General features: G+C 36.7%; 2 protein-coding genes across 4 annotated transcripts in view; both read left to right on the top strand.

Annotated features, from left to right (window-relative positions):
* The first annotated feature begins 5006 nt into the window (after window positions 1-5006).
* LOC103153916 (interferon alpha/beta receptor 2-like) lies at window positions 5007-19676 on the top strand. Of its 2 annotated transcripts, XM_016662274.1 has the most exons (8): window positions 5007-5449; window positions 8928-9051; window positions 10068-10078; window positions 10818-10985; window positions 11882-12030; window positions 12805-12964; window positions 14606-14721; window positions 17881-19676. In XM_016662274.1, the coding sequence occupies exons 1-8, from the start codon at window positions 5401-5403 to the stop codon at window positions 18484-18486; spliced, it is 1383 nt and encodes a 460-aa protein (XP_016517760.1). In that variant the 5' UTR covers window positions 5007-5400; the 3' UTR covers window positions 18487-19676. The 2 variants fall into 2 exon arrangements, with proteins under 2 accessions (XP_016517760.1, XP_007575070.1); XM_007575008.2 differs by lacking the exon at window positions 10068-10078 and having other exon boundaries at window positions 5008-5449; window positions 10807-10985.
* Window positions 19677-22336: 2660 nt separating this feature from the next.
* Window positions 22337-23379, top strand: part of LOC103153915 (interferon alpha/beta receptor 2-like) — a 15003-nt gene continuing 13960 nt past the window's right edge. For both annotated transcript variants that reach the window (XM_016662275.1, XM_007575007.2), the window contains exon 1: window positions 22337-22575. In XM_016662275.1, the coding sequence (XP_016517761.1) occupies window positions 22524-22575 (52 nt within the window). In that variant the 5' untranslated portion in view covers window positions 22337-22523. The remainder of the gene's footprint in view (window positions 22576-23379) is intronic.

The raw sequence follows: 23379 nt of genomic DNA, 5'->3' as shown, positions 1-23379 counted from the left end.
TTCAATAATACTTCTGAGATTAATGTGAATGTTTTTTTCTAGCAAATTTTCAACTTTTCAAACTCAGAAATTTCCAAGTTTTGTAGTTGTTTTAGCAAATCTTTGCGTTTTCAGAAGTCTGAAGTCTCTTTTTCAATAATACTTCTGAGATTAATGTGAATTTTTTTCTCTAGCAAATTTTCAACTTTTCAAACTCAGAAATTTCCAAGTTTTGTAGTTGTTTTAGCAAATCTTTGCGTTTTCAGAAGTCTGAAGTCTCTTTTTCTATAATACTTCTGAGATTAATTTCAATATTTCTGAGATTAATCTCAGAAATATTTCTGAGATTAATCTCAGAAATATTAAGGCCAAAAAAGAACTTGGAAAATTCAGAATTTTCCAATTTCTTTTTTTTTATTATTTCTGAGTTTGTTCTCAAATTTTCAAATTAATTTTTTAGCAAATTTTTGACTTTTTAAACTTTTTTTTTCTAGAAAATGTCTGAGTTTTCTCAAAATTTCTGAGTTTTTGATGGAAATTTATTCCTTTTTTCCATCTATTTTGGCCCCAATTTGCTACCATACTTCTGACCCTTGCAGCTCTCTAACCACAGTTTGTTTCCAGTTACAGTTCTTGTTTCTGCCTTCTCATTTCCTCTTCCTCAGGTCGTTTTGAGGCACAGCTACGTCCTAACCCTGAGCACCACGGACATCAACCGGGTCACCATCATCCCCCAAACGGTAAAAACCAGAAACTGCCCGGCGATGTCTCCGTCTCCCTCCGGGGACGCCAGCTCTGAGGACGAAGACGGCGATGAGGAGGCTGCAGTGAAGCTGTACATGAACAGAAAAGGAGAACTTTCCACAGGCGGCGGTTCTGCTGACAGCAGTGGGAAAGTCGACGTGATGAAGGGTGACTTCATGGAGGTGGAGTCCAACCAGTATGAGGCCAAAGCAGAAACTCTTTTTATTTATGATAAAGATCAATCTGGAATGGAGGACTCCACAACTCAGCAGGAGGAAGTCAAAATGGAGACTCTGGAGTTCTCTGGAGACGTCAACCTGTTCTCCGTCACCCTCGCCTCAATAGCTGCTTGTGATGAAGACGAGGTAGAGGAGGATCAGGACTCTGGAAGCTCTTCCATGGACTTCCTGAGGACTTACACCCTGAAACCTCTGAGCCAGATGGACTCTGAAAGCAAACGGGATGATGGGATGCGTCCTTCAGAGTCGGGACAAGATGGCAGCTGCACAGAGTCCTGGATAGACGAGGAGGAAGAAGAGGAGGAGGAGGAAGAGTTCTCTGGATATCTGACAAATAAATGAAATGTTTTCTCACACTGGAGTACTGTACGTTAAAACAGCATGTCCATTTCTGATTCTGCGACTCTGTGTGAACCAGTAGATGGAATAATCACCCACACGGCAAAAACACAAAATATTAACAAGTATTTTTATTTAGTTTCTACTGCAAATATCACTTAAAATAAGACAAAATTAACTTAAAAGTAACTTTTCAGCAATAGGAGCTTGTTTTAGGTCAATAATTCATTAATATTGACGAAAAAGTACTGGTTCCAGTATGTTCACTTATTTCACAATCAATAGGCGCTGCACCGTTACCTAGCAACCCCCGCCAAGCCCAGCCTGTCGCCTAGCAACCCAGCTCTATTTCTACTAGCAGAATATTTGACTTATAACAAAATGGTTTTCCCTTGTTATAAGTGAAGTAATCTGCCAGTACTTTTTATCAATATTAAGGAATCATTATTATAAAACAAGCTCCTATGTTTTTCTGAAAAGTTACTAATAGGTTACTTTTGTCTTATTTTAAGTGTACCAAGATATTTCCACTATAAACTAGACATAAATACTTGGTAAGATTTTGTGTTTTTGCAGTGTGGATGATTATTCCATTTCTCGGTTCACACACAGAATTGTAGAATCAGAAATGGACCTGTTGTTCTTCTTCAGCAGGTCCATGCGGGTTGCTTTGGAGTCACACAGAAGTCTGACTTTTGTCCCATTTAATTAATAGTTTGAATGACAAAAAAATTATTTTCATTAATTTGAGCATCAAAACCTGCTGAGTAAATGTAGTCTTAAAATTTCTCAATTTTTCTCCAAAACTACTTCAGTAAGAAGACGTTTACTACAGGTAACACACTGACTCCTGTCAATTACTCCGCATAACCCTGTCCCGATAATGTCGATGTGACATCGTCTCCAGTTTTTAAACTCAGACCTACTGCAATCACCTATAATCGTAAAGCTCTCTTCACATTCTCACTGTCTGCAGTCAGTTTGTCAGATCTGTCCAGTTATTTAATCCAACCCTAACGGTATCGGTGCTCAAAGTTGTTACCGTCTGTATTTTTGGTTTTTCTGCAGCAACATTTCATGTTTTTTTGTGATTGTTCATATTTCAGTTCCAGTTGGTTCATGCTGGGTCAAAATGAAACCAGACTAGTGCCTCAGAACAAAGACAAATGTTTATCTGCTTCACCTGTTTTAAAGGTGAAAACAACAAAATAAAAATCTGTTAAAAGTTTTCACTGCGCCTCCTGTGTGATCTTTTTGTTTTCTGATATTTTCTGATTAAAAAAAGCAATCTTTCTGAATCTGGACATTATGTTTCAGAATGAGGTAGACTTTAACTCTTAGATGTCAACATCACAGTGGACTGTTTTCCATTCACCAGAAATTAAACCAAAAGGAAAAGTGTTCTGGGATTAGGTCATTTTCTCACAAGTGTTACTTATGGCCAACCATATAAAATCTAAACACTTTAGCACTGCAAAAACAAAATATTACTAAGTATTTTCAGTCTAGTTTCTAGTACTTTAGAAATAATACAATTAATTTATAAGTAACTTTTCCACAAGATATAGGAGCTTGTTTTAAATCAATAATCCCTTAATACTGATGACAAAGTATTAGTTCCACTGGCAGATTATTTCTTATAACGTGGAAAAATATCTTATCTAAATAAAACAATCTGCCAGTGGAACTTGAACTTATTCATTAATGTTAAGGAATTATTGACTTCAAAGTTCCTCCATGTTGCTGAGAGGTTTTTGTTAGTTTTGTCTAATTTTAAGTGTATTAATTTGCACTAGAAACTGCACAAAACCATGTTAATTTGAGATTTTTTTTATGCACATCTTTTTTTTACTGTATCAAAAAAAATTGACATTCCTCTTTCCTGCGATGTTTTCCAGCTCCGCTTGGGAAGTATTTAGATAGACAGATCTATCTATTCAGCTAGCTAGAGCGTATCGAGCTAGCTAGCTACTAGTTACGTAAGTTAGCAACACATTTATCAAAAAAAAACATGGTATATTAATACGTTATAATTTTTTGCAACAAGCAGGTAGAATATGTCTTGTATCAACTCTTCTCCTTCCTGATTATTCCCAGATGAACTATTTTATCTTGAGGAGTTTCTTTATTATTCCAGATGACTCACATGATACATCAGCATTTATTTTATTGTCAATTCAACAGAAATTAAATCAAAAGTAAAAGTGAGAGAACTAAGTGGGGGCAGTAAAACATAATCACAATTCAAATGTTCTGGCTTTTAAAAAGTGAGTCTCACTGCATAAAACCTGCTGGGTGAAAAGTCTGAAAAGGATTTAATAATAAAAATAATAAAACTGATTGTAATATATGGATTCCGCGACAGTGTATTAGGCTGACTGTAGATAGAAAGAAGTTGAGAGAAGTAGATTTCCTCCAAAAAAAACTCAGGAATGTTTAGATTAATCTTAGAAATTTTCAAGAAAAGACTTGAAAATTTCTGTGTATGAACATTTGCGAGAACATTTCAGACATTTTGAGATTAATCTCAGGAATATTTCAGGGGGAAAAAAAGGAAATTTCTGAGATTCAAAAGTCAAAAGTTTTCTTTTGAATCTCTTTCTAGATCAATCAGAAATTTTCTGGAAAAAAATGGAATCTTCAAAAGTTGAACATTTGGAAAACTTTTGACTTTTCAACTTTTTGACAATTTCAATTTTAAAAAATGTTAAACTTTTAAAAAGTCAACATTATTAGAAATGTTCTAGAAAAAAAACAATTTTCTGAGTTCAAATGTTGAACATCTTTTACTTTTGAAACTCAGAAATTTGGATGTTACTTTATTTTATTCAGATAAAACACTACTTTATTTTATCTGAAGTTTTCTTTCAGTTAATTTTGTACATTTTGACAGATTTATCTTATTTCATTTTTTTGTCTTGTGCTCTTATTTGTTATTAATTTTACGGTTGTATTTTATTATACATTTATAATCTTATTTTCCTATGATTATAGTGTTACATATTTATTTCATTTTATTTTAGCATCATTTACTATCATTTTTATTTTAGTGTCATTTAGAGTTTTGCTTGATTTTTTTCACAGATTTATTTGATTTTCATTTATTACATTTATTATTTAATCATATTGGTAGTAGTTTTGTCTTAATAATTTTTTTAATCATAGAGCTACTTTAGTTTATTTAAGTTCTTTTGCTTTTACAGTATTTTGTATTTGCTTATTTAAAAAATAATTATTTTGTGAAATGAGGAATTTTACACTGATGAATAAATAACAAGTCAGAAGTCTTCATATTTTCCCTGTTTGTATGTTGATTAAGAGACTTTACGTTCAGTCAAAGTTTAAGTTTTTTGTTTACTGATCATTTTTTAAAACTGAGCCAGAGTTAAAGTTTGTTAAAATTGTAAATTAAACGATTTAACCTGTAAATTGTGAAGCTCTTCACATAAAAGGCTGGGTAGGTCACATGACTTCCTATCAACCGCTTCGTATTATGTTACATTTATTGTCAGTCGGACGTTTGATGTTAAATCTACATGCGGAAAAAGAAAGGGAATCGCAAGTAAGTAAATGTTTGAATTACCATCAGTAGCATATGTAATTATAACTGTAGAATCATACCGAGATAGTTTATAAAGTCTCCATTCATAAACTACCTGGGTATGATAGTTTATGAACGCTTCCTACAGAGGTTTCAAAAGTAACCGCATGTCAGTGAACGCACCAGCAGCAAGCGTACATATTACGGTTCCCAGGATGGGTTGTCCTCTGTCTGTGGTGGGAATATTTCCCTGAAGTCCTAATGGATGCCGCTGGGAAACCTCATACTTTCATTTCGAACCAGTTTCCGAGTAAAATTCCGTTCGGTTTCTGGAGTTTTACTGGTTCCGAGCGATGCTAGTCCGTGCTTAAGCTAGCGACACATTTCCGGGGAGTGGGCGTCTGTTCAGTGGGGTATCGTCCAAATATTTGGCGTTTACTGGACTCGTTGGGGAAATTGTTTATTTTTGCTAACTTTTAAAGAGAAGCGGTAAGTAAAGAGATAAGGAACATGAAAGCAGCTGAGTCCAGGAGAAGACGGTTCTGAGATGGTTCCGTCATGACTGAACTGCTGTGGATTCTCACCTGGCTGCCGCTGGCTCTGACAGGTGAGTTCAAAGTTTACCAAACAGAAACCCAAAAACACCTGGATTATTATGATTCTCTGAGCTTTTTTATGTTTTATCTATTTATTATCGGGTTCGGAGCTCATTGTGGACCCATGAACTGCAACACATGCTCAAATCGCAGAGACGGCACACTCGTATCTTGGCAGTGGCACTTCCGGGGACAGGTGCCACAGCTTAGTTTTGGCAGCTAACACAGGTTCTGTGGCAAATTGAATATCAATACAAATACGTTTATTTTGAACAAATCGACTAAATAAATGAATAAAAAATGCATAAGTACAAACAAACAGTCACAAATTTGGTGGCATCTGTCACCGAATCTGTGGCAGTTGCATATTTAGATGTATTCTTTTTATTATTGTTTTTATTGATTTGTTTGAAGTAAACTTATTTATATCCATATTTAATATCCAATCTGCCACTGAATCTGTGTCAGCTTCCAGCAGCCGTGGCAGCTGACACGATTTGAGCTCTGTCCTTAAACTTGTTTGAGTCTTGGCATAGTGCGTTTTACTTTTTCACGATTCCTCACATTTCAGCCACAAAGTTCAAAGTTTTTATTGGGTTTTTATGTGACAGACTGCTATAAACAGAGCAGGGAAACTTGCAAGTAATTTGAAACTGACATGTTTTTGTTTTCAAGCTAACAGTGAGCATTTGTCATATCATTTATCATGATAAGTTTCTCATCATGATGATAATTTTGATTCATCATCATCATGATAAATTTCCGTTAATGAACTGTCAGGATTTTGAGTTCATCAGCAGCAGCAGCTTTATTAAAGACACAAATGGGTCCATAGAAAGATAATTTAAGAAAATTTAAAAAAGAAACAATCACATAAAAGATAATAATCACATATAGTCACTGATTTACAGAAAGGCTAGACAGCCAGTGATTCCGCATTCTGGACTTAAACCTGACTGAGCTTTGTGAAATATCTGTTAGTATCTGGATGATGTTGTTTGTAGAAACATGTAACCTCCACATAAACCTATACATAAGGTCAGAGGCGCAAAAAGTGGGTATGCAGCGTATGCAACGCATAGGGGCGCAGCACCAGAGGGTGCGCCAAAACCCCGTCTGGAGGGGGCGACACGCGGATTATGTTTTCCCATACAGTTCAGCGCCTCACGCTCCTTCACCTCTCGCACATAACGAGGTAAATGTAGCGAGTTTTACACTTCACGATTTATGTTTTCGCATCCACCTGAATAATGTGTAGTTGCGCTACTGCATAAGGTTTCATAAGACAGCATGAAGAGTGGAGACACCAACACCAACTGACCAGCACTGACCCACCTCTGCATCCTAAGCAGCATCCTCATTCCGTCATTGTAAGCCACTTGGAGTTTCTGTAAACTGCTTTGTTTCTACTGTCTCCATAAGTGACCAGCATACAGAGGAGTGCAGTATGCTGACACTTTCACTGAGGCAGAACACATCCTGAATTTGCGTACCAGCATGTTGGCTTGTGCATACATTAAGCAACGTTGTCTGTAAATGTCCATCAGTGTCATCAGTCAGGTCATCAGTTATATAATGTCCCAGGTATTTGACAGCACTGCACACTTTAAGAACACCAGGTAAGGAGAAGTCAGGAAGTACCAACCAACTTCTGATCCTCCTTGGTTCTTATAACCATAATGTTACTTTTCAGTGTGTTGTACATAATGCCATACTCCTGACCATACTGTGAGCAGGTCCTCAATAACTGTTGAAGACCAGCACTAAGAACTAAATATAACTAAATCATCAGCAAATATCAGATGGTTAATTATGGTCCCACCAACAACACACACAGTGTTGTAGCCACTTTGATAAATCATCCACATTAAAAAGAGGAGACAAAATACTTCCCTGTCTAACCCCGTTCCTTATTTTAAGAGGCGCTGACGCACAATTACCCCATTTTATGTATATTAACTGATGCATGAAACAAAAGGACACATTTCTAATGATAAATCTGGGAACCCCTCTGTTGTGTAGCTTATAAAATAACTTTTCATGATTAACCTGATAAAAGCCTTCGAGACATCAGTAAAACACATAAAAAACAAATCTAAAATCTTTCAAAGCGAAGACACTCATATCTGTGCCATGCTGTGATTTAAAACCAAACTGGCTATCCGAGGAGAAAATGTTCTGTCTCATTTACGGTCATGTAATCCTCTCCAGAACCTTGGATAGTACACTGGCTAAAGCTATGGGTCGATAATTATCCCTGTTGTTTATTTTACCAGCTTTATCCTTTATAATAGGCACTAATATAACAGCTAAAAGCGAATCAGGCACAATGCAATGGACTAAAAACCCAGTAAAACACAGAGCAAGCAAAGCAAAGAGTTTTCTGCTTACTTTTTTTTTTCCCACTGTTCAGTGAAAGCATGAAAAAAATCATAAATATAATTAACTATAGTCACAATTTGCAGTTTAATTGTATGAATCGCATTTCCTTATATGACTTAAAGAAGTGCATTACAAATAGGAATGTTTTACAAGAGCAGTATTTGTGTTTGGGGCTTTTGTTGCTGTGACACAGTCATGTGACCTTGCAGTTTCCTAAAAAAAAAAAAAAATCGATCAATAATTGTTCTTGCATTGTTATGATCAGGGTTGCTTCAAATGATTAATTTAGTTATTTTGACAAATAATTGGATAAAATTATTTCTATCATTTTCTTATTTTTGTTTCTATTTTTATTTGTAATTTTTATTTTGTCATTTTCATTTTTAGTTTTAGACCCGGCCCCGGTCTTTCTGCATGGAGTTTGCATGTTCTCCCTGTGCATGCGTGGGTTTTCTCTGGGCTCTCCGGTTTCCTCCCACAGTCCAAAAACATGACTGTCAGGTTAATTGGCCTCTCCAAATTGTCCCTAGGTGTGAGTGTGAGTGTACTTGGTTGTGTGTCTCTGTGTTGCCCTGCGACAGACTGGCGACCTGCCCAGGGTGTACCCTGCCTCTCGCCCGGAACGTTAGCTGGAGATAGGCACCAGCACCCCTCCCGACCCCACTGAGGGACAAGGGTGAAAGAAAATGGATGGATGGATGGATTTTTAGTTTTTTTTAAACATTTTGTTTTTTTAAATCATTTTAAATTTTTTGTTTTTGTTCTGTGCATAGGTTCAGTGAAAGAAACTTTTCAAAACATTAAATTTTGTTATATTTTTGTTTATTTTGTCCCTTCTATAAAGTAAAAATACTAGAAACAAGACATTAGTAACTGTAATAAATAATATATTAGTGAATTGAAAGTCTTTTTTAGTTATTTTGGATTGTTTGTTTAGCTGGAAAAGTATAAAAACTTGGGAAAAGTTCGTGAATTTCGGAAAAGTATACGATACCATAGTGGATGATCTGTAAACCTTATTTTTCCCCATGATTGAAAATATATTTACCATTAAAACTTGCATTTTGTCCCCTTCTGCTTACCGTGCTGGTTGTTTTTGTGTTGCAGCTGTGAGTGGGCTCCCAGCACCACTAAACGTCAAGGTGACCTTGGATCAGTCGGGTTACATGCTGACATGGGAACAAGGGGCAGGAACCCCCAGTGGGACGTATTTCAGCGTTCATACCGCCAGGTGAGTCTCACCTGGTGGCGTCTCTGAGTGGAAACCGCTGCAGGCTGCTGTGGTTTCAACGGTGCAGAGGAGTCACTGTTTGTGTTGAGAGACTCTCACCCAGAGAGAAACCTGGAGATCCATGAGGAGTTTCACTTCAGGAAATGTTTCCTAAACAAACCAGCAGCCGCTACCCAGGAATCCGGATAATATCAGATTTCAATTAAAGCTACTGGGACCAAACGACTTTGTCAGCCGTTTCATCTACGGTTACAGTTTATTTATGTAGTAATTAATCACCTACTTTACTGGATTAACAGATATAATCCATACCAGTTTGTTAAAATCCTGTCTGAATGTTGAATTTAATTTAACTTTCCATTAACAATTGTTATGACAAATCTAAATGAGGAAATGTGTCTGTAGTTACTAAAACTTAACTTTGTGGTTATATTTGGAAAAACTACACCACTGCAATCTATTAATACAGCTGAGTAAGCTTGTTGCAATAAGCAATAAATCAATTAATCTCATGATAAATTAAAATGAGCTCGATAATTTGCATGATTATTTTTTTCTCTATTTCTACCAAAAACTGGATGACTAAAGTCTTCAGTCTCAACAAGCCCTTTCTTGGAGGATAATTTTGTTTACACAGGCATCAGTATCCATTTTATTTGTTTTGTTTATTTATTTTATATATTTAAAAAGTCTTCCGGTTCCAGACATAAATGTTTGTTACAAATTAAAATTTATTGATCTTTGAGAGGGTGAACTTACTTGTCTTATGATGCCATTACCGTTAAATTACTTGGAAAATTGTCTCAAAACATCAGTATTATGGTTTATCTCAATAACTCCTGGGAGAATTTATCATCCAGCTAAATGTTATTGAGACAGGCCAAACTCATTTTTGGATAATAAGATTTTAGTTTGCTCAGTTCTGTTTTCAGAATGAGCTGTTTCAGGGCGTCCTGTCACTTTAAATCCAAATAAGCTGATGCCGGCCACACACTCACCAAAATGGCTACAAACAGATTGAATTCAAATTAAAAAATACTCTATTGATCCCACATGGATAGATGTGCAATTATACAATTGTACATATGTGAAAAGCAGAAGTGGAGCCTCCTCCACAACCAACAAGAATGCAGGAAATGGTTTCTGGATGGTAAGTTGACAACAAAACACTTGTCTTTTCCAGCAGCCATTATGCTGCCATTATGCTGCTGGAAAAGACAACTCTGCTGGGGTTGCTAGGTAACAGATGGAATTCTGCTGGGGTTGCTAGGTAACGGATGGAATTCTGCTGGGGTTGCTAGGTAACAGATGGAATTCTGCTGGGGTTGCTAGGTAACGGATGGAATTCTGCTGGGGTTGCTAGGTAACAGATGGAACTCTGCTGGGGTTGCTAAGTAACTGCATAGTTCCAGTCAATTCTGACTTTTTGAAATAACTTATTTTCCACACTCAAAAAAAAAACATTAAATTATTTCCAAACTAAACAGCTGGATGACTTTTTTTAAGGGGTTTTTGTTGTTTTTAGAAGTAGTTGAGACCCAAATGGAAGTATGGTACAAAAACATCCAAAATGTGAATTTTCCATAATAGGTTTGCTTAAAAAAAACTGCTCCTTTAGTTAATGGGAGGAGGAAAGCTCAGTTTAGATAACTTTAGATCGTTTATTGTTTTTAATTTGAGACTCATGGTGAACATAGACATTAAAAATTATTTCAACCCAAATCTCTTGTTTTCTGCTTGGTTTTCCCTCTCCAGTCAGAACTCAAACCACCAGTTAATCCTGGTATCCGGCTGCCAACGCGTTCAGAAACCACTGACCTGCAACCTGACTGAAACATTTGGAGACCTACTGCATATCTTTAACATCGAGGTGAAGGCTCACCTGGGGAACAACACATCCCAGCCAGCCAAACTTGGAGAATATAAACCAATAGGTGAGTTATCTCCATGTTTGGAGCAGGGCTAGCATAGCTTTGGTATTAAAGAGGCTTCTTTGTCTGAATCACTTCATTTTTTATTATTTTTATTAAACTGGTTATTACATGTTTTTTTTATTTCAAAAGGGAAAATGTGCATTGCATAATATGACAGAGTTAGCCATAAAGGCTAGTTTTCATCTGCAGTCCCTTAAGGTTCAATAATATAAAAACAGGTTTCGGTAATACTTTATTTGACACAGTGCTGTTATAAACATGACATAATACCTATGATGAACTTGAGGGAGTCTTCATGAATGTCTGGCTTACAGTTTTAATGTAAATGTGCTTTAAAAGTTGCATTATTTGGTAAATAATTAAATTTTTATGCAAAGTTGCATTAAAACCTACATTAAAAATCAGGTAGAAAAGTCAACTCTGCATTAAAAGTGTCATTTACCGAATGACGCTTGATGACAACAGCCCAAAACATTCATGAAGACTCCTTCATGTTCATGACAGGCGCCACGTCAGTCTTATGCTCACCTCTTTAAATACAGACTTACCCAAGCTTCTTCCAAAAATGGGAATAATAATGATGAACCAAATGAACATTAAGTTACAAATTTAAGAAGAATAAAAAGCACAAATGTTCACCACAGTACATAAAAACAGAAGTTTTTCCTTGGTTGGTTAGTTTGCTCTTAAATTCTGATCTGAGGTTTGTTTTTTGCAGTATCAAATGAAGGCAATCTGAGGAGCGATGCCACTCCTTTAAATGGTTCACGTTCAGTTATTTTAATGGCCGCCTCGGGGAAACTTCCATAATTATCGACATGTTTGCACTCATCTGATGACTGAGCTTTGCCTTTTGGTTCGTAAATCATGTGATCGTCGTGTCTCTGCCCTGCCAGCCCACCTGCCTCTGCCCAGCCTGAACGTGGCATCCTGCAGAACCAAACTCTGCCTGCGCTTCCTGCCTCCGTACTCACGCTTCCAGGAGAACTACGACAAGATCGATTACGAACTTCAGATCAAGAGCAGCCACACCGGCATACCCGAGGTACCGATTTATAAATGGAGCCGGTTTCAGCAGCCTGGATGGTTCCTGTTAGCATCATTAGAACTTAAAGGGGTTAAACTTTCATACGACTTGCTGAGCAGGAATCACAAATATCTTCATGTGATGTGGTTTAAAAAGCCTGCAGCAGTATGAGGTTACCACGGGATTTATTCAGGATGTCCGAAGAAGAGATGTTTCTCTTCCTGGAAATAATCTAAATACAGGAACTGTTTTCAAGTTCAGAGATAAAATCTTTCAAACCTGCAATGCAAGTGGAGATTATCGGCAAGATATTAAAACTAGAACTTCAGCACAACTCGGATTAAACAGAAAACGCAACTTTAACAATGACTTTAGTCTCATCATGCTGTTATAACCTGCTGCAAACAATTAATCGTGATTAATCGATGGTTGAAATAATCACCAACTAAGTTAGTAATCGATTTGTCGTTAACTATTGTGCCAACATAATAATAATATTTCTTGTTAAACAAAAACAAAAATTTGGCCCCGATAATTCACAGAAGAGGTGATTGAAACAAAAAAGCCACTTTCTGGAAATATTTTCTGCCATTTATTTTTTGGGGAAAAAAATTGCATTAAAATTGGAGATCGGATCTGTTATGAACAGAGTCTGAGATTTCATGTTTACGCCGTACAGCCCTACATCTGAAGGTATATAAACTGATGTTTTTGTTATTTTTAATTTTAAAAAAATCACAGTTTTGTCAGTTGTTTTGCTGTGTCACATCCCCGTTCTTCTCTTCATGTCAGACCCTGGAAATTCACTCCCTGAAAAACACGGAAATTGTGATGGATCTGGTTCCGGGCAGAAATTACTGCGTCTCGATCCGGTTCAATGACCGTGTGTCTAACCTGTCGTCCAACTTCAGCCGGCCTGAATGCATTTCCATCCCAGGACCCTTTTCTTCAGGTGGAAACACTTTTCCTGTTTTCTAAGTGATCCAGTCTGTATTTACACAGTTCACCTGTTTTTATTGGATAAACAAGTTAATTAATGTTTTTATTGAGCTGCTGCAATGTCTGAGGAACAAAATCAATATGAGGTTTGTGTGGAAAAACTCAGATTTCTAAATATTTTTATCAACTTAATTGAATTCTTCTTCATTTACTTTTCCTAAAGTCCAAAGAAATTAAGTGTTGCTCTTTTGACTGATATTGGGATGCTAATCTTCTGAGCCCATTTATGTTTAAACAAGAAAAAATAAGAGGACAAAGTGTGAAATTTAAATAAAAATAGAAAAATTAAACAAAATAAACCATTGTTTACAGTTGAAACCAGAAGATTACATATTTCTGTGTTCAGATGTATAAAAACACTTGTATTTTTCCTCACTATAAAGTGCAATCAGAGTTTATCTTTTTATGTTGGTTAGAATTAGTAAATTATTTCTATTAAATGCCAGAAAACTAAGCAGGAGCATTTTTTTAAATGTATTTTTTTACTTTCTTTGTATATTGTCTTTAAAGTATTTAATTTGAGCAATAAGGGCTCCTTATTTGGATTGTTTAAATATAATGAACATGTATTATTCCTAATTTCTCAATGAATTATAGAACTTTATAATTGTAATAAAGGTAGTTTTATATATTATGTTTATATTTTTGTTAAATTAGTGGTTTATTCTCAGACCAGTCAGGTGTATGTCATGTGTGAGACATTTACAAATATAACATTTTAGTTTTCTTGTCCCTACAGTAGAATAATAATAATAGTAATAAATTATACCATGTAATAGTAAATCAACACTGCCTGTTTTTGGTGATGGATTGTTTTTATCTTCAAAGTGTGGTTCTAGAAAATTTTGAAAAATGTTTGATTGTACTTTGTGAAAAGTGTATGGACCCTGATAGAAATCTTAAAAAAAACGTACCGTATTTTCCGCACTATAAGGCGCACTTTCAATGAATGGCCTATTTTAAAACTTTTTTCATATATAAGGCGCATAGAATAGACGCTACAGTAGAGGCTGGAGTTACGTTATACATCCACTAGATGGAGCTGCACTAAAGGATGAATGTCTAAAGCCACTTTGTTGATATAAAGAATGTCAACAAAACAGTCCGACTCCGGTTGGCGAGGGGAGCCTTCCGCGACTGGGCCGGATGATGGTCACCCTTCTTCGTTCGCGCACAGCATGTTGGTGGAGAACGTGGTGCTAAATGACCTGCAGACGACCTGATTATAGACGGTCGTCTATAGATAGGTCAGTCAAACTTTATTAACAAACCAGCGTTCTGACAACTATCCCAGCATGCACCGCGCGCTTCTTCTTCTTCTACGGGGGAAATTGAGTTCGTTGGTTGTTTCCGTTGTTTGTTGGCCTTTTTGTGGCTCAGTATTGGTCCATATATAAGGCTCACCGGATTATAAGGCGCACTGTCGGCTTTTGAGGAAATTGAAGGTTTTTAGGTGCGCCTTATAGTGTGGAAAATGCGGTATTAATGAGGAAATAAATCCTGTGTTTGAAAGGAAAAAGGCCCAGTCAGTTTCTGCCATGATGAAGGCGTTTTCTCTGGATTAATCTGTTAAAATAATGTGTCCTCCATGCAGACGCAGTTGTTTCTGCAGTGCTGAGTTTATTGGTGATGGCCGTCATCGTCATCATCGCTCTGCTGTTCTGGACCGGTTTCATCTGTCTGAAACGGAGTCCGATGCCGTCGGTTCTGGTGAGTAAAACGCAGCCGGCCGGTAAAACGGAAAATGACTTTAATTTTTCCGTGGTAGGATGATTTAATCTTGCATATTCTGGTTTTCCTTTTTCCTGTGTGATTTCTTTTTTTTTTTTGCGCAAACTTTTGCCTTGCACGCAGACTCATGGCGGCTGCTGCTGTGGCTACCGCAAACTAGCTGCTAATATACTTTTGTTAGCTAATTAGCTTTTAAATTAGCTAACATTAGCTATGTTTAAATTTATCGTCTGACTGGATAACGTTCATCTTCGCCAGTTGCCAACACGTACCATTTATTTATTTGCAATTTTCTTGTGAACATTTCTGTCTTGATAAGTCTTAAATTCTTTTCACAATGGTCTTAAAAAGTCTTAAATTTGAGTTGGTGAGGTCAAAAGTCCTCTTTTCCGGTGAAGAAAAAATCTGAATTTTATTTTAAAATAGACTCTGGATGGTTTGGGTCAGCATGTCTGGTTCTGCTGGTTCTGGTCCACTGGGTTCCACAGTCAACAAACATACTTTTCAGAAAACCTAGCATTGTTTTTTTTGTTTTTTTTAGGATCTAATGTAATATTCAGACTTTTTTTTTGTCCGTTGAAATTGAAGCCTCAGTTTGGATTAACGGCGTGAGGCTGGCACATTTAGAGATTTCTGAGAAAACTGCTTCAAACGTTTCTGTGAAGAAATAAAAACAGCGCAGTGGTTTCTGACAGGAAGCTGACTTCGAGGAAGAGCACTCAGAGCAAACCTTTCACTTTGTCCTTACATGAAGGTAACAGAAATGGGTTTCAGGTCATCTCACCGCTCCAATATGCCGATTGTTTTCAATGATGCGCTTTACAGTTTAAACACCACAGGTTGTTCTCTATAACCATTGCAGGCGCCTTTCTATCACATCGAAACCCACATAAATGTCTGCTGTGCAAATATACTTTAAAACATGAGGATCAAGTAATGCAGCCATTAAAGGGAAGTTTAATGGCTGCATCATCAGGGAGTAAAACACTCCCTGATGATGAGCCATTAAACTTCCCTTTAATGGCTGCATCATCAGGGAGTAAAACACTCCCTGCTACATTAAAAACTTTTCAATTTCAAACTGTTTGAAAGACTGAACATTTGTGATAACAGGAAGGAACCACAGCTACCATGTCAGCACTCTTAGATTGGAGACTTGGCCTTGGTTGTTTTTTTATCTGTGGTCTGCAACACCGAGACAAAACGGAAGCACCCATCTGCAGAGACCATGCAGTTTCCAGTGAATATCTCATGGTAGTTTTGCATGCGTTATTTCCCCCCTGGGAAACTTGCTTGCTACTGGCGTAACTTTGCATAAATAATCTTATGGGAAAAAAATTAATTTTTAAATGAGAAATAATGCTGTCATTCTAATTCCCTACATTTAACACAGAAAAGCAACATTTATTCCTTCTCCTGCTAAAATAATTATCCCTGACATGGATAATTGTACTTGTGGCATTTTTACAGTATAAGTTTTCTATCTGTATCTAATCTCGTCTATCTTTATGTCTCTCTAGCTATGTTACGCCCCCAAGGTCTAGGGGTCCAGGGGCAGTAACATAAAATGTGTCCGGAGCGACAGTGTAAAGTAAAAATGATTTATTACAAAATAAAGTTTCACAAAACAATACAATTTAACCCAATTAATGCAAAACAAAAGGGATTAACAAACTCAAGAATGTCAGGTACAAATTAAAGTTACAAAAGTCCAAACTCCTGTCAGGTTAATTGGCCTCTCCAAATTGTCCCTAGGTGTGAGTGTACTTGGTTGTGTGTCTCTGTGTTGCCCTGCGACAGACTGGCGACCTGTCCAGGGTGTACCCTGCCTCTCGCCCGGAACGTTAGCTGGAGATGGGCACCAGCACCCCTCCCAACCCCACTGAGGGACAAGGGTGAAAGAAAATGGATGGATGGATGGATGGATGGAAGTCCAAACAAGTCAGTTCAAAGTAAACTCAAAATAAACCACAAAAAGAAAACAACGCAAAGAAAAACACACATACAAAGGGGAGGCTGCAGGAACACACAGCCTCCCAAACTCAGGCTTCTAACTCATACTTAACTGGAGCAAAGTCAAAGTAGCTAAACTGGACAAACAGGAACAAGCAAAGACCAAGCCAGCTTAAAACCTGTCTAGAGCAGTTGCAACTACCAAAACAAGAGGAGGCAGCTTCACAAAACCTCTTCAAAATAGCTGCCCCCCTAGAAGAATGGATTCAGGAGCCTTTATAGGGTGCAGGTGGGCCTCATCAACGTCTGATTGGCTTGACAATCCTCTGCTGGTCCAATGGTGTAGCTGCTTTCCTACAGCCTCCAGGCAGCCAATCAGGAAGATGTGCTCTCACAGCTGAACCTGCATAACAGAAGGGAGCCTGAACAGCCTCAAGAGGCCGGGGTCCGTAACAAGCTAATCTTATGTCTTTTTCTGTATCGAGCTAATCCTATCTTTGTCTTTTTAGCTGTTCTTCTGTATCTCTGTCTCTAGGTTATCTTATCTATCCTCAGCTGGATAAGTAATCAGTCTTATCTAGTGGCTAGCCTGCAGTCTGCTGCTTTACCGACATGCTGCTCGGAGCTAGCTATGCTAGCATTAACCAATACACTAACATGCTGTTATGCATTTATAGGCTTAATGAAGCTGAACAGTTTAACTTGGTGAGCTGCCAACTAGGCTGAGCAGTTTTACTGTCAAGCTCAAAATTATTCATAGCCCTGACAGAATCAGTGGAATAATCTTCATTACAGCAGCCCAACCTTTGTATGAGTCTATTTGTAATTTGTCATTTTAAGACAGGAAGTCTGTCACTAAATGCACTAAATGTTAGTTAGCCATTTGTTCTGCTTAAATTTCAGCAGATTTCAGCTAATGATCAGCTTCTTCTGCAGTTTTCAGCTAACTTTTTCTGCTCTGGTAGTATGTCAGGTGGAAATATTTCTAGTTTTAAGAATTTGTGACAAAATTCTTGCAATGTCCCTTTTTTATTGTATTCATTTAATGAATACAATAAAGGATTTCACTGTCTTTGCTACATTATATTCCTGATGCGTTCAGGAAAATATTTTAAAGTTTTCTGAAAAAGTTTTTAATCTCCAGATGTTGTAAATCTGAACCTACTTTTCCTGTCTCTCCACCAGACCTCCATTTTTCACTTAGAAGAAGTGAAAGTTTCGTCCTGTGGAGACGCCCCGTCGTCTCTGCTGAACATCAGGTCGATGGCGCCCCCTGCAGGCAAGAGGACCTCCAGCAGTTCAGAGGAATCGGACGAGGAGAGCTGCAGAGAAACCTCCGGTATGAGCTCCTCTGGAGCAAACTACGCTCTGCGTCAGGGCGCCAACCCGCTCTCCTCCACCTCATCATCTTCATCATCCTTATCTTCACCTTCCAAACCGGAACCTCCACCCAACCAGACCCCAGACTCGCAGCACGAGGTCCTAGTTGTTATAGAACATCGGCCTGGAGCTGAACAGAAACTTGATAGTTTAGAAGAAAGGAGAACTGAGGAAGAGGAGGCAGCGGTGAACGTTGGCCAGGAAGTGAACCTCCTCACTTTGACGTTCGGCTGTCTGGAGAAGCAGGAGGAAGAGGAGGCGACGGAGGAGGAAGAAGGCTGCCCAGATGTTCCAGATGAGTTGAGCGCTCTGGCAGCTCCTCTGGTTCAGCCTGCTGATGATGCCGCGACGTCATGCTGTACTGATGAAGATTACGATGACTGGGACTACATGCGCAGACAGGCGATGTGACGCATCCTCAATCCGGTCTGGATCAGCTGGACTGACCCGGTTCTGGTCAAGAATACATTTCCTCTCCATCTTCTTTAGAACAATTCTACATGTAGATTTGTGATAAAATTGGACCTTCCTGTGTCAGTCGCTCCATGTTGGCACTTCAGATCATTTAGTGGAAGACCTTCAACCTCCCCAAATCCAGGCCAGTTTTTTTTGTTTGTTTGTTTTTTAGATTAACAAAGTTATTATCATTTTGACATCATTAACCAATCTAATAATAATAAAGGCATATTTATGCAAGTATACCAACTCAAAGATAAAAAAAAAACTTTTAATTTCTACAGAATATTTATCTGGAAAACAAAACAACAATGATTAAAATAAAATAAATTATGAAGTCTCCATAAGGAAAATTGACTGAGACATGGAAAACTGGCAAAAGGGGCAGGGAGAGCAAACTAACTACTTAGTTCTCATCTCAAATGTTTATCAAAATAATGGCGGTTTTTCAACGATGTTAATGGGGATCATCTTTTTAAGGATTGTTGTCCAAACCTATTTTAACTTATTGTGCGATTAATTGATTTATTGCTTATTGTGACGAGCAATAATAGCCCTGCAAACACAAGTATTACTCTTGAAAAACACTCCTGTGTAAAAGTTTCCGAGGCCAGTCACATAAAAAATGATTTATATAATTAGACTGAAATTATAAATGCTTTTAATCATATTTTCACATTTATTGATGCTTTCATTCTGTTTCCCAAGTCTCCTGTTCGATGGTTTATGTTAGTTTATCTGTTCTGCTCTGTAAAGCAGTTTTTATACTTAGATTTGGTTTCTACTGCTTCTAAAAACAGCCAGATCACTAAACTAAAAGAACATTCAGAAGTTTTTTGTTGGCAATAAGTTATCCATTTCAAAAACCTCCCAAATGTTGCGATACAAATCAGCAGGTACTGCCTTTCACCTAGCAACGCCAGCCCGTCACCTAGCAACCCAAACGGAACTCCAGAATGTTTGGTTAGCTTTGCGTCAATCCGATGGCTCATAATCGCCTCATTTCTAACTTTAACCGCCCGCTTTCTCGTTTTTACACCAAGCAGGTATTTCTTTCAGATTCTTCTGGCATTTCTTTTAACATTTACATGAAGCAAAAGGGCCAATTACTATTTTTCTGAGTATTATTTTAAAGTTCAGCTGTGAAATGAAAATATTTTCTCATGTTTTGCTCCTGGACTGCAAAAACACAAAATATGACAAAGTATTTTTAGTCTAGTGCACTTGAAATGAGACAAAAACTTATAATAACCTTTCAGCAAAATATAGGAGTTTGTTTTAAGTGAATAATTCCTTAATGTTGATGAAAAATTTGTTTTGCTGGCAAATTATTTTCTTGCATGACATTTTTCTCAGGTTAATGTGGGAATGTTAATATTAAGGAATTGTTTGCCTAAACCAAACTTGCTGAAAAGTAACATTTATTTGTTTTTGTCTTATTTTCAAGTGTACTGAAATATTTCCACTAGACTAAAAATACTTGGTAAGATTGTGTTTTTGCAGTGTTTTTCACTAGTTACAGTATTTTATTGTTGTATCCGTTTGTCTTTTTTTCCAAATGGACTTTTAAAGGTGAATCATGAACCAATAGCTGTGCAGGTATACCACATTACCTTGTTTTCCCCTGTAATGACTGATAACTGAGAACAGTCGGCTCATTTAGATAAAGATGCACTGATTTTTTTCTGTAATTTTGTTCTGTAAAGCCATTTTTGGTCTGTAAACACCTCAGCCAATTAGATTTACCTATTTTTAGTTCATTAATAGTAATTAGACACAGTTTAGGAAGGTTTTGAAGCATAACTTGGGGGAAATTGTTGTAATTTGTGCTGTGTAATTTGATTTAGTGTTTTATGTTGGTTAAAAAAAGCACAATCAGGAACTCCTAAGTTTTGTTTTTGTTTTGATAAAAGTTGATGTTAACCCAGGTGGTTAACTCTTTCCAAATCTGTCAGATTCCTGCAGCTACTTCAGTCTGGATGTTTTGGTGAAATGTTGCCATTTTTTTTGTTTTGTTTAAATGTTCATTTTGTTATCCTGACTGTTCGATCAAATTTGCCTCATCAGCTCACCTTGTTCAGCCATAATCGGTTTTCCTGTGAAATTGGACCGCTCCGTATGGAACGCTCTGTCTGTTGCATCTTTTATATTTTTGTATTTTGCACTGATGATGGGAAAATTAAAACTAAATTGTACAAAAAACTTTTTTAAAAACTTGATAGTCTTTTTTTCATTTTAAATTCAGCATGTTGTGTAATTTTCTCCATTTTTTATGATTGACAACGCTTCCAGCTGGATGGTTTCCAGTATTCAGTCACTGGTTTGATTTATTCATTTAGCAAGTTGAGTTTATTTAATGTTTTATAAGATCTCCAACACGGCGAATGATGGGACCTCCACTGTGTTTTACTGCTGGATTTACACTCATTGAGACTTTAAACCAAATAAATAATATTTAAATTATTAATGTTGGACAATCTGCAGTATTTGGCTTCAATTAAATTCAAATTTAAATATATTTCCTTATTGTAACTTATTTTATTGTGATTCTAGTTTTTGATTCTTTATTTCATAAATGTAATATGAAATGTGGAGAAAAATGTAGCAAAAGTCTGTTAAACTATATTAATATTTTTAAACTCAACCTGTTTATAAAAAATCAGTTTGAATGATGAAGTGTTTACATTTCTGTTGAGCAATCTACCATCTGCATGTCTTTCTGGATTAATATGTATCTCTATACTTTAATATAGAAATATATATATTTTAATTGGAATTCTGTTGCATTTCTGAATTTATAAAATAAGATTCAAGAGACGATGTGCCCAATATTTACACAAAATATCTTTTGATTAAATTTTTAAAAAATAATATTTTGCACATTCTGGGACAATCTTGAATGGTAAATTAAAGGAACTTGGAAGAAAGCAGCTCATCCATCAAAGTGCATTATTTCTGTAATGAAACATGGTGGTGGCAGCAGCATGATGTGGGACTGTTTCATCACCAGAGATAATTGATTGGAAGATAAAAACAGGAGAAACATGGGGGGGAAAATATGTTGGATGCTGAAAAAGACATGAAGATTCACCTTCTATCAGGTGTCAAAATGGCCTAGTCAAAGTCTTGGTGTAATTGGGATTAAGACTGTGTGACTAGATTGAGTAAACTGGAGGTATTTTCCAAAGACAAATGAGTGAAAAATCAGAGATTAAATTCAGAAAATCTGATTTGTGGGACTAATTTAACACATTTCAAATCTCTAAGGATTATTAATCCTTTTTTCAGGAACTTGTTTTCCTGGACTTATTTATCCAAACGGTGTATTTATATTGTGTTTTTGGGTGCTTACACTGCACTAAGACAAAATCTTACCAAGTATTTTTGGTTTAGTTTCTAGTGCAAACATCTTAGTGCATTTGAAATAAGACAAAACTAACTTACAAGTAACTTTTTTAAAAAGATGTTTAAAAAGTTTGTTTTATGTCAAATCCTATAAAATTGATTTTCAGATTTTTTTTCACCAATAAGACATTTTTCCTTGTTACAAGTGAAATAATTTATGAGTGTAACTTATACTTTTTAAAAAAATCAATGTTAGGGAATTATTGACTTAAAAGAAGTTCCTACAAATGCACTAGGTAAAGTAGAAACTAGACAAAAGCCGTGGTAGGATTTTGTGTTTTTGCAGTGCAGGATCATCTGGATTTACAGGAGTTAAACTGGAGATTAAAAAAAATCATCTGATCAGTTTATCTCATGACTGTGCTGTTTGGATCCTCTGGTTTCAGAACGGTGCTCTCTCTCTGTGTGTGTGTCGCCGTCCGTTCAGGCTGCAGACACACAGGGAGGGACTTCTCAGGAAACAGAAACTTTGAGTGACGGATCTGGTTTCCCAGCCCCCACACCATCACCCCCATCACCTCCCAGTGTGCGTCTTTTACCTCTGACAAGACAACAACGCTTCCCCGACCGCTGCCAGCTTCAACCCTATGGGGGGGACGATGGGGCTGTGGACGCTGCTTCTCCTGCTCCTACACCTGGGTAAACTCACCTGCCTTCACTTCAAAACATCTCTGAACCTCTGTTGGACTTACTCGTTGAATTAACTCTGGCTTGTTGATGTTCTTTAGTGTCTCTTATTTCCAGTAACTAGTTACATTTACTCACTTGAGTAACTTTATTATGAAGTATTTCTACTCTTACTTATATTCTACCCTCTAAATAAGAAATTAACCAACTAATTTAACCAAAACTTCAGCAGACACAGATACACACCTGAGGTTTCTGTTAAAGTTTCATCAGTTTTTTGTTGAAAAAACTGATTTGGAAACATTTTCTTTTGCCTTTTTGTTATTCATATAAATTAGTGTCATTTTCATCTTTAAAATACCCCAATTTCTACTTAACTTTATGTTCTGGTCCATCTGTTGATGTCATTTTAAAATGTTAAATGATTGATAATTTGATCAGTTACTCAGTACTTGAGTCGACCTTTTACCAAATACTTTTTTTATTCTTACCTGAGTAATTTCATGGACGGCCACCTTTTACTTTCACTTCAGTAAAAATATGCTGAAGATTTTGTCAAAGTTTCATAAACTTTACATTAAAATAAAAGGATTTGGGATTTTTTCTTTTTCTTTTTTGCCTGATTTTGTTACTTTGTAATTATGTTATTTATATAAATTATTTCCACTTTTGTTCATAAAATACTCCAAATTTACACATAACTTTACATTTTGGTCCATCTGATTATGTATTTTTAGATATTAAATGATTGATTTTTTGGTCAGACTGTCTACCAAATACTTTTTCATAGAGATGTGCCGATCAGGTTTTTTCCTC

Source organism: Poecilia formosa, unplaced genomic scaffold, assembly GCF_000485575.1.
Source record: "Poecilia formosa unplaced genomic scaffold, Poecilia_formosa-5.1.2 Scaffold367, whole genome shotgun sequence".
Lineage (NCBI taxonomy): Eukaryota > Metazoa > Chordata > Actinopteri > Cyprinodontiformes > Poeciliidae > Poecilia > Poecilia formosa.
This window is presented reverse-complemented; position numbering and strand designations above follow the sequence as displayed.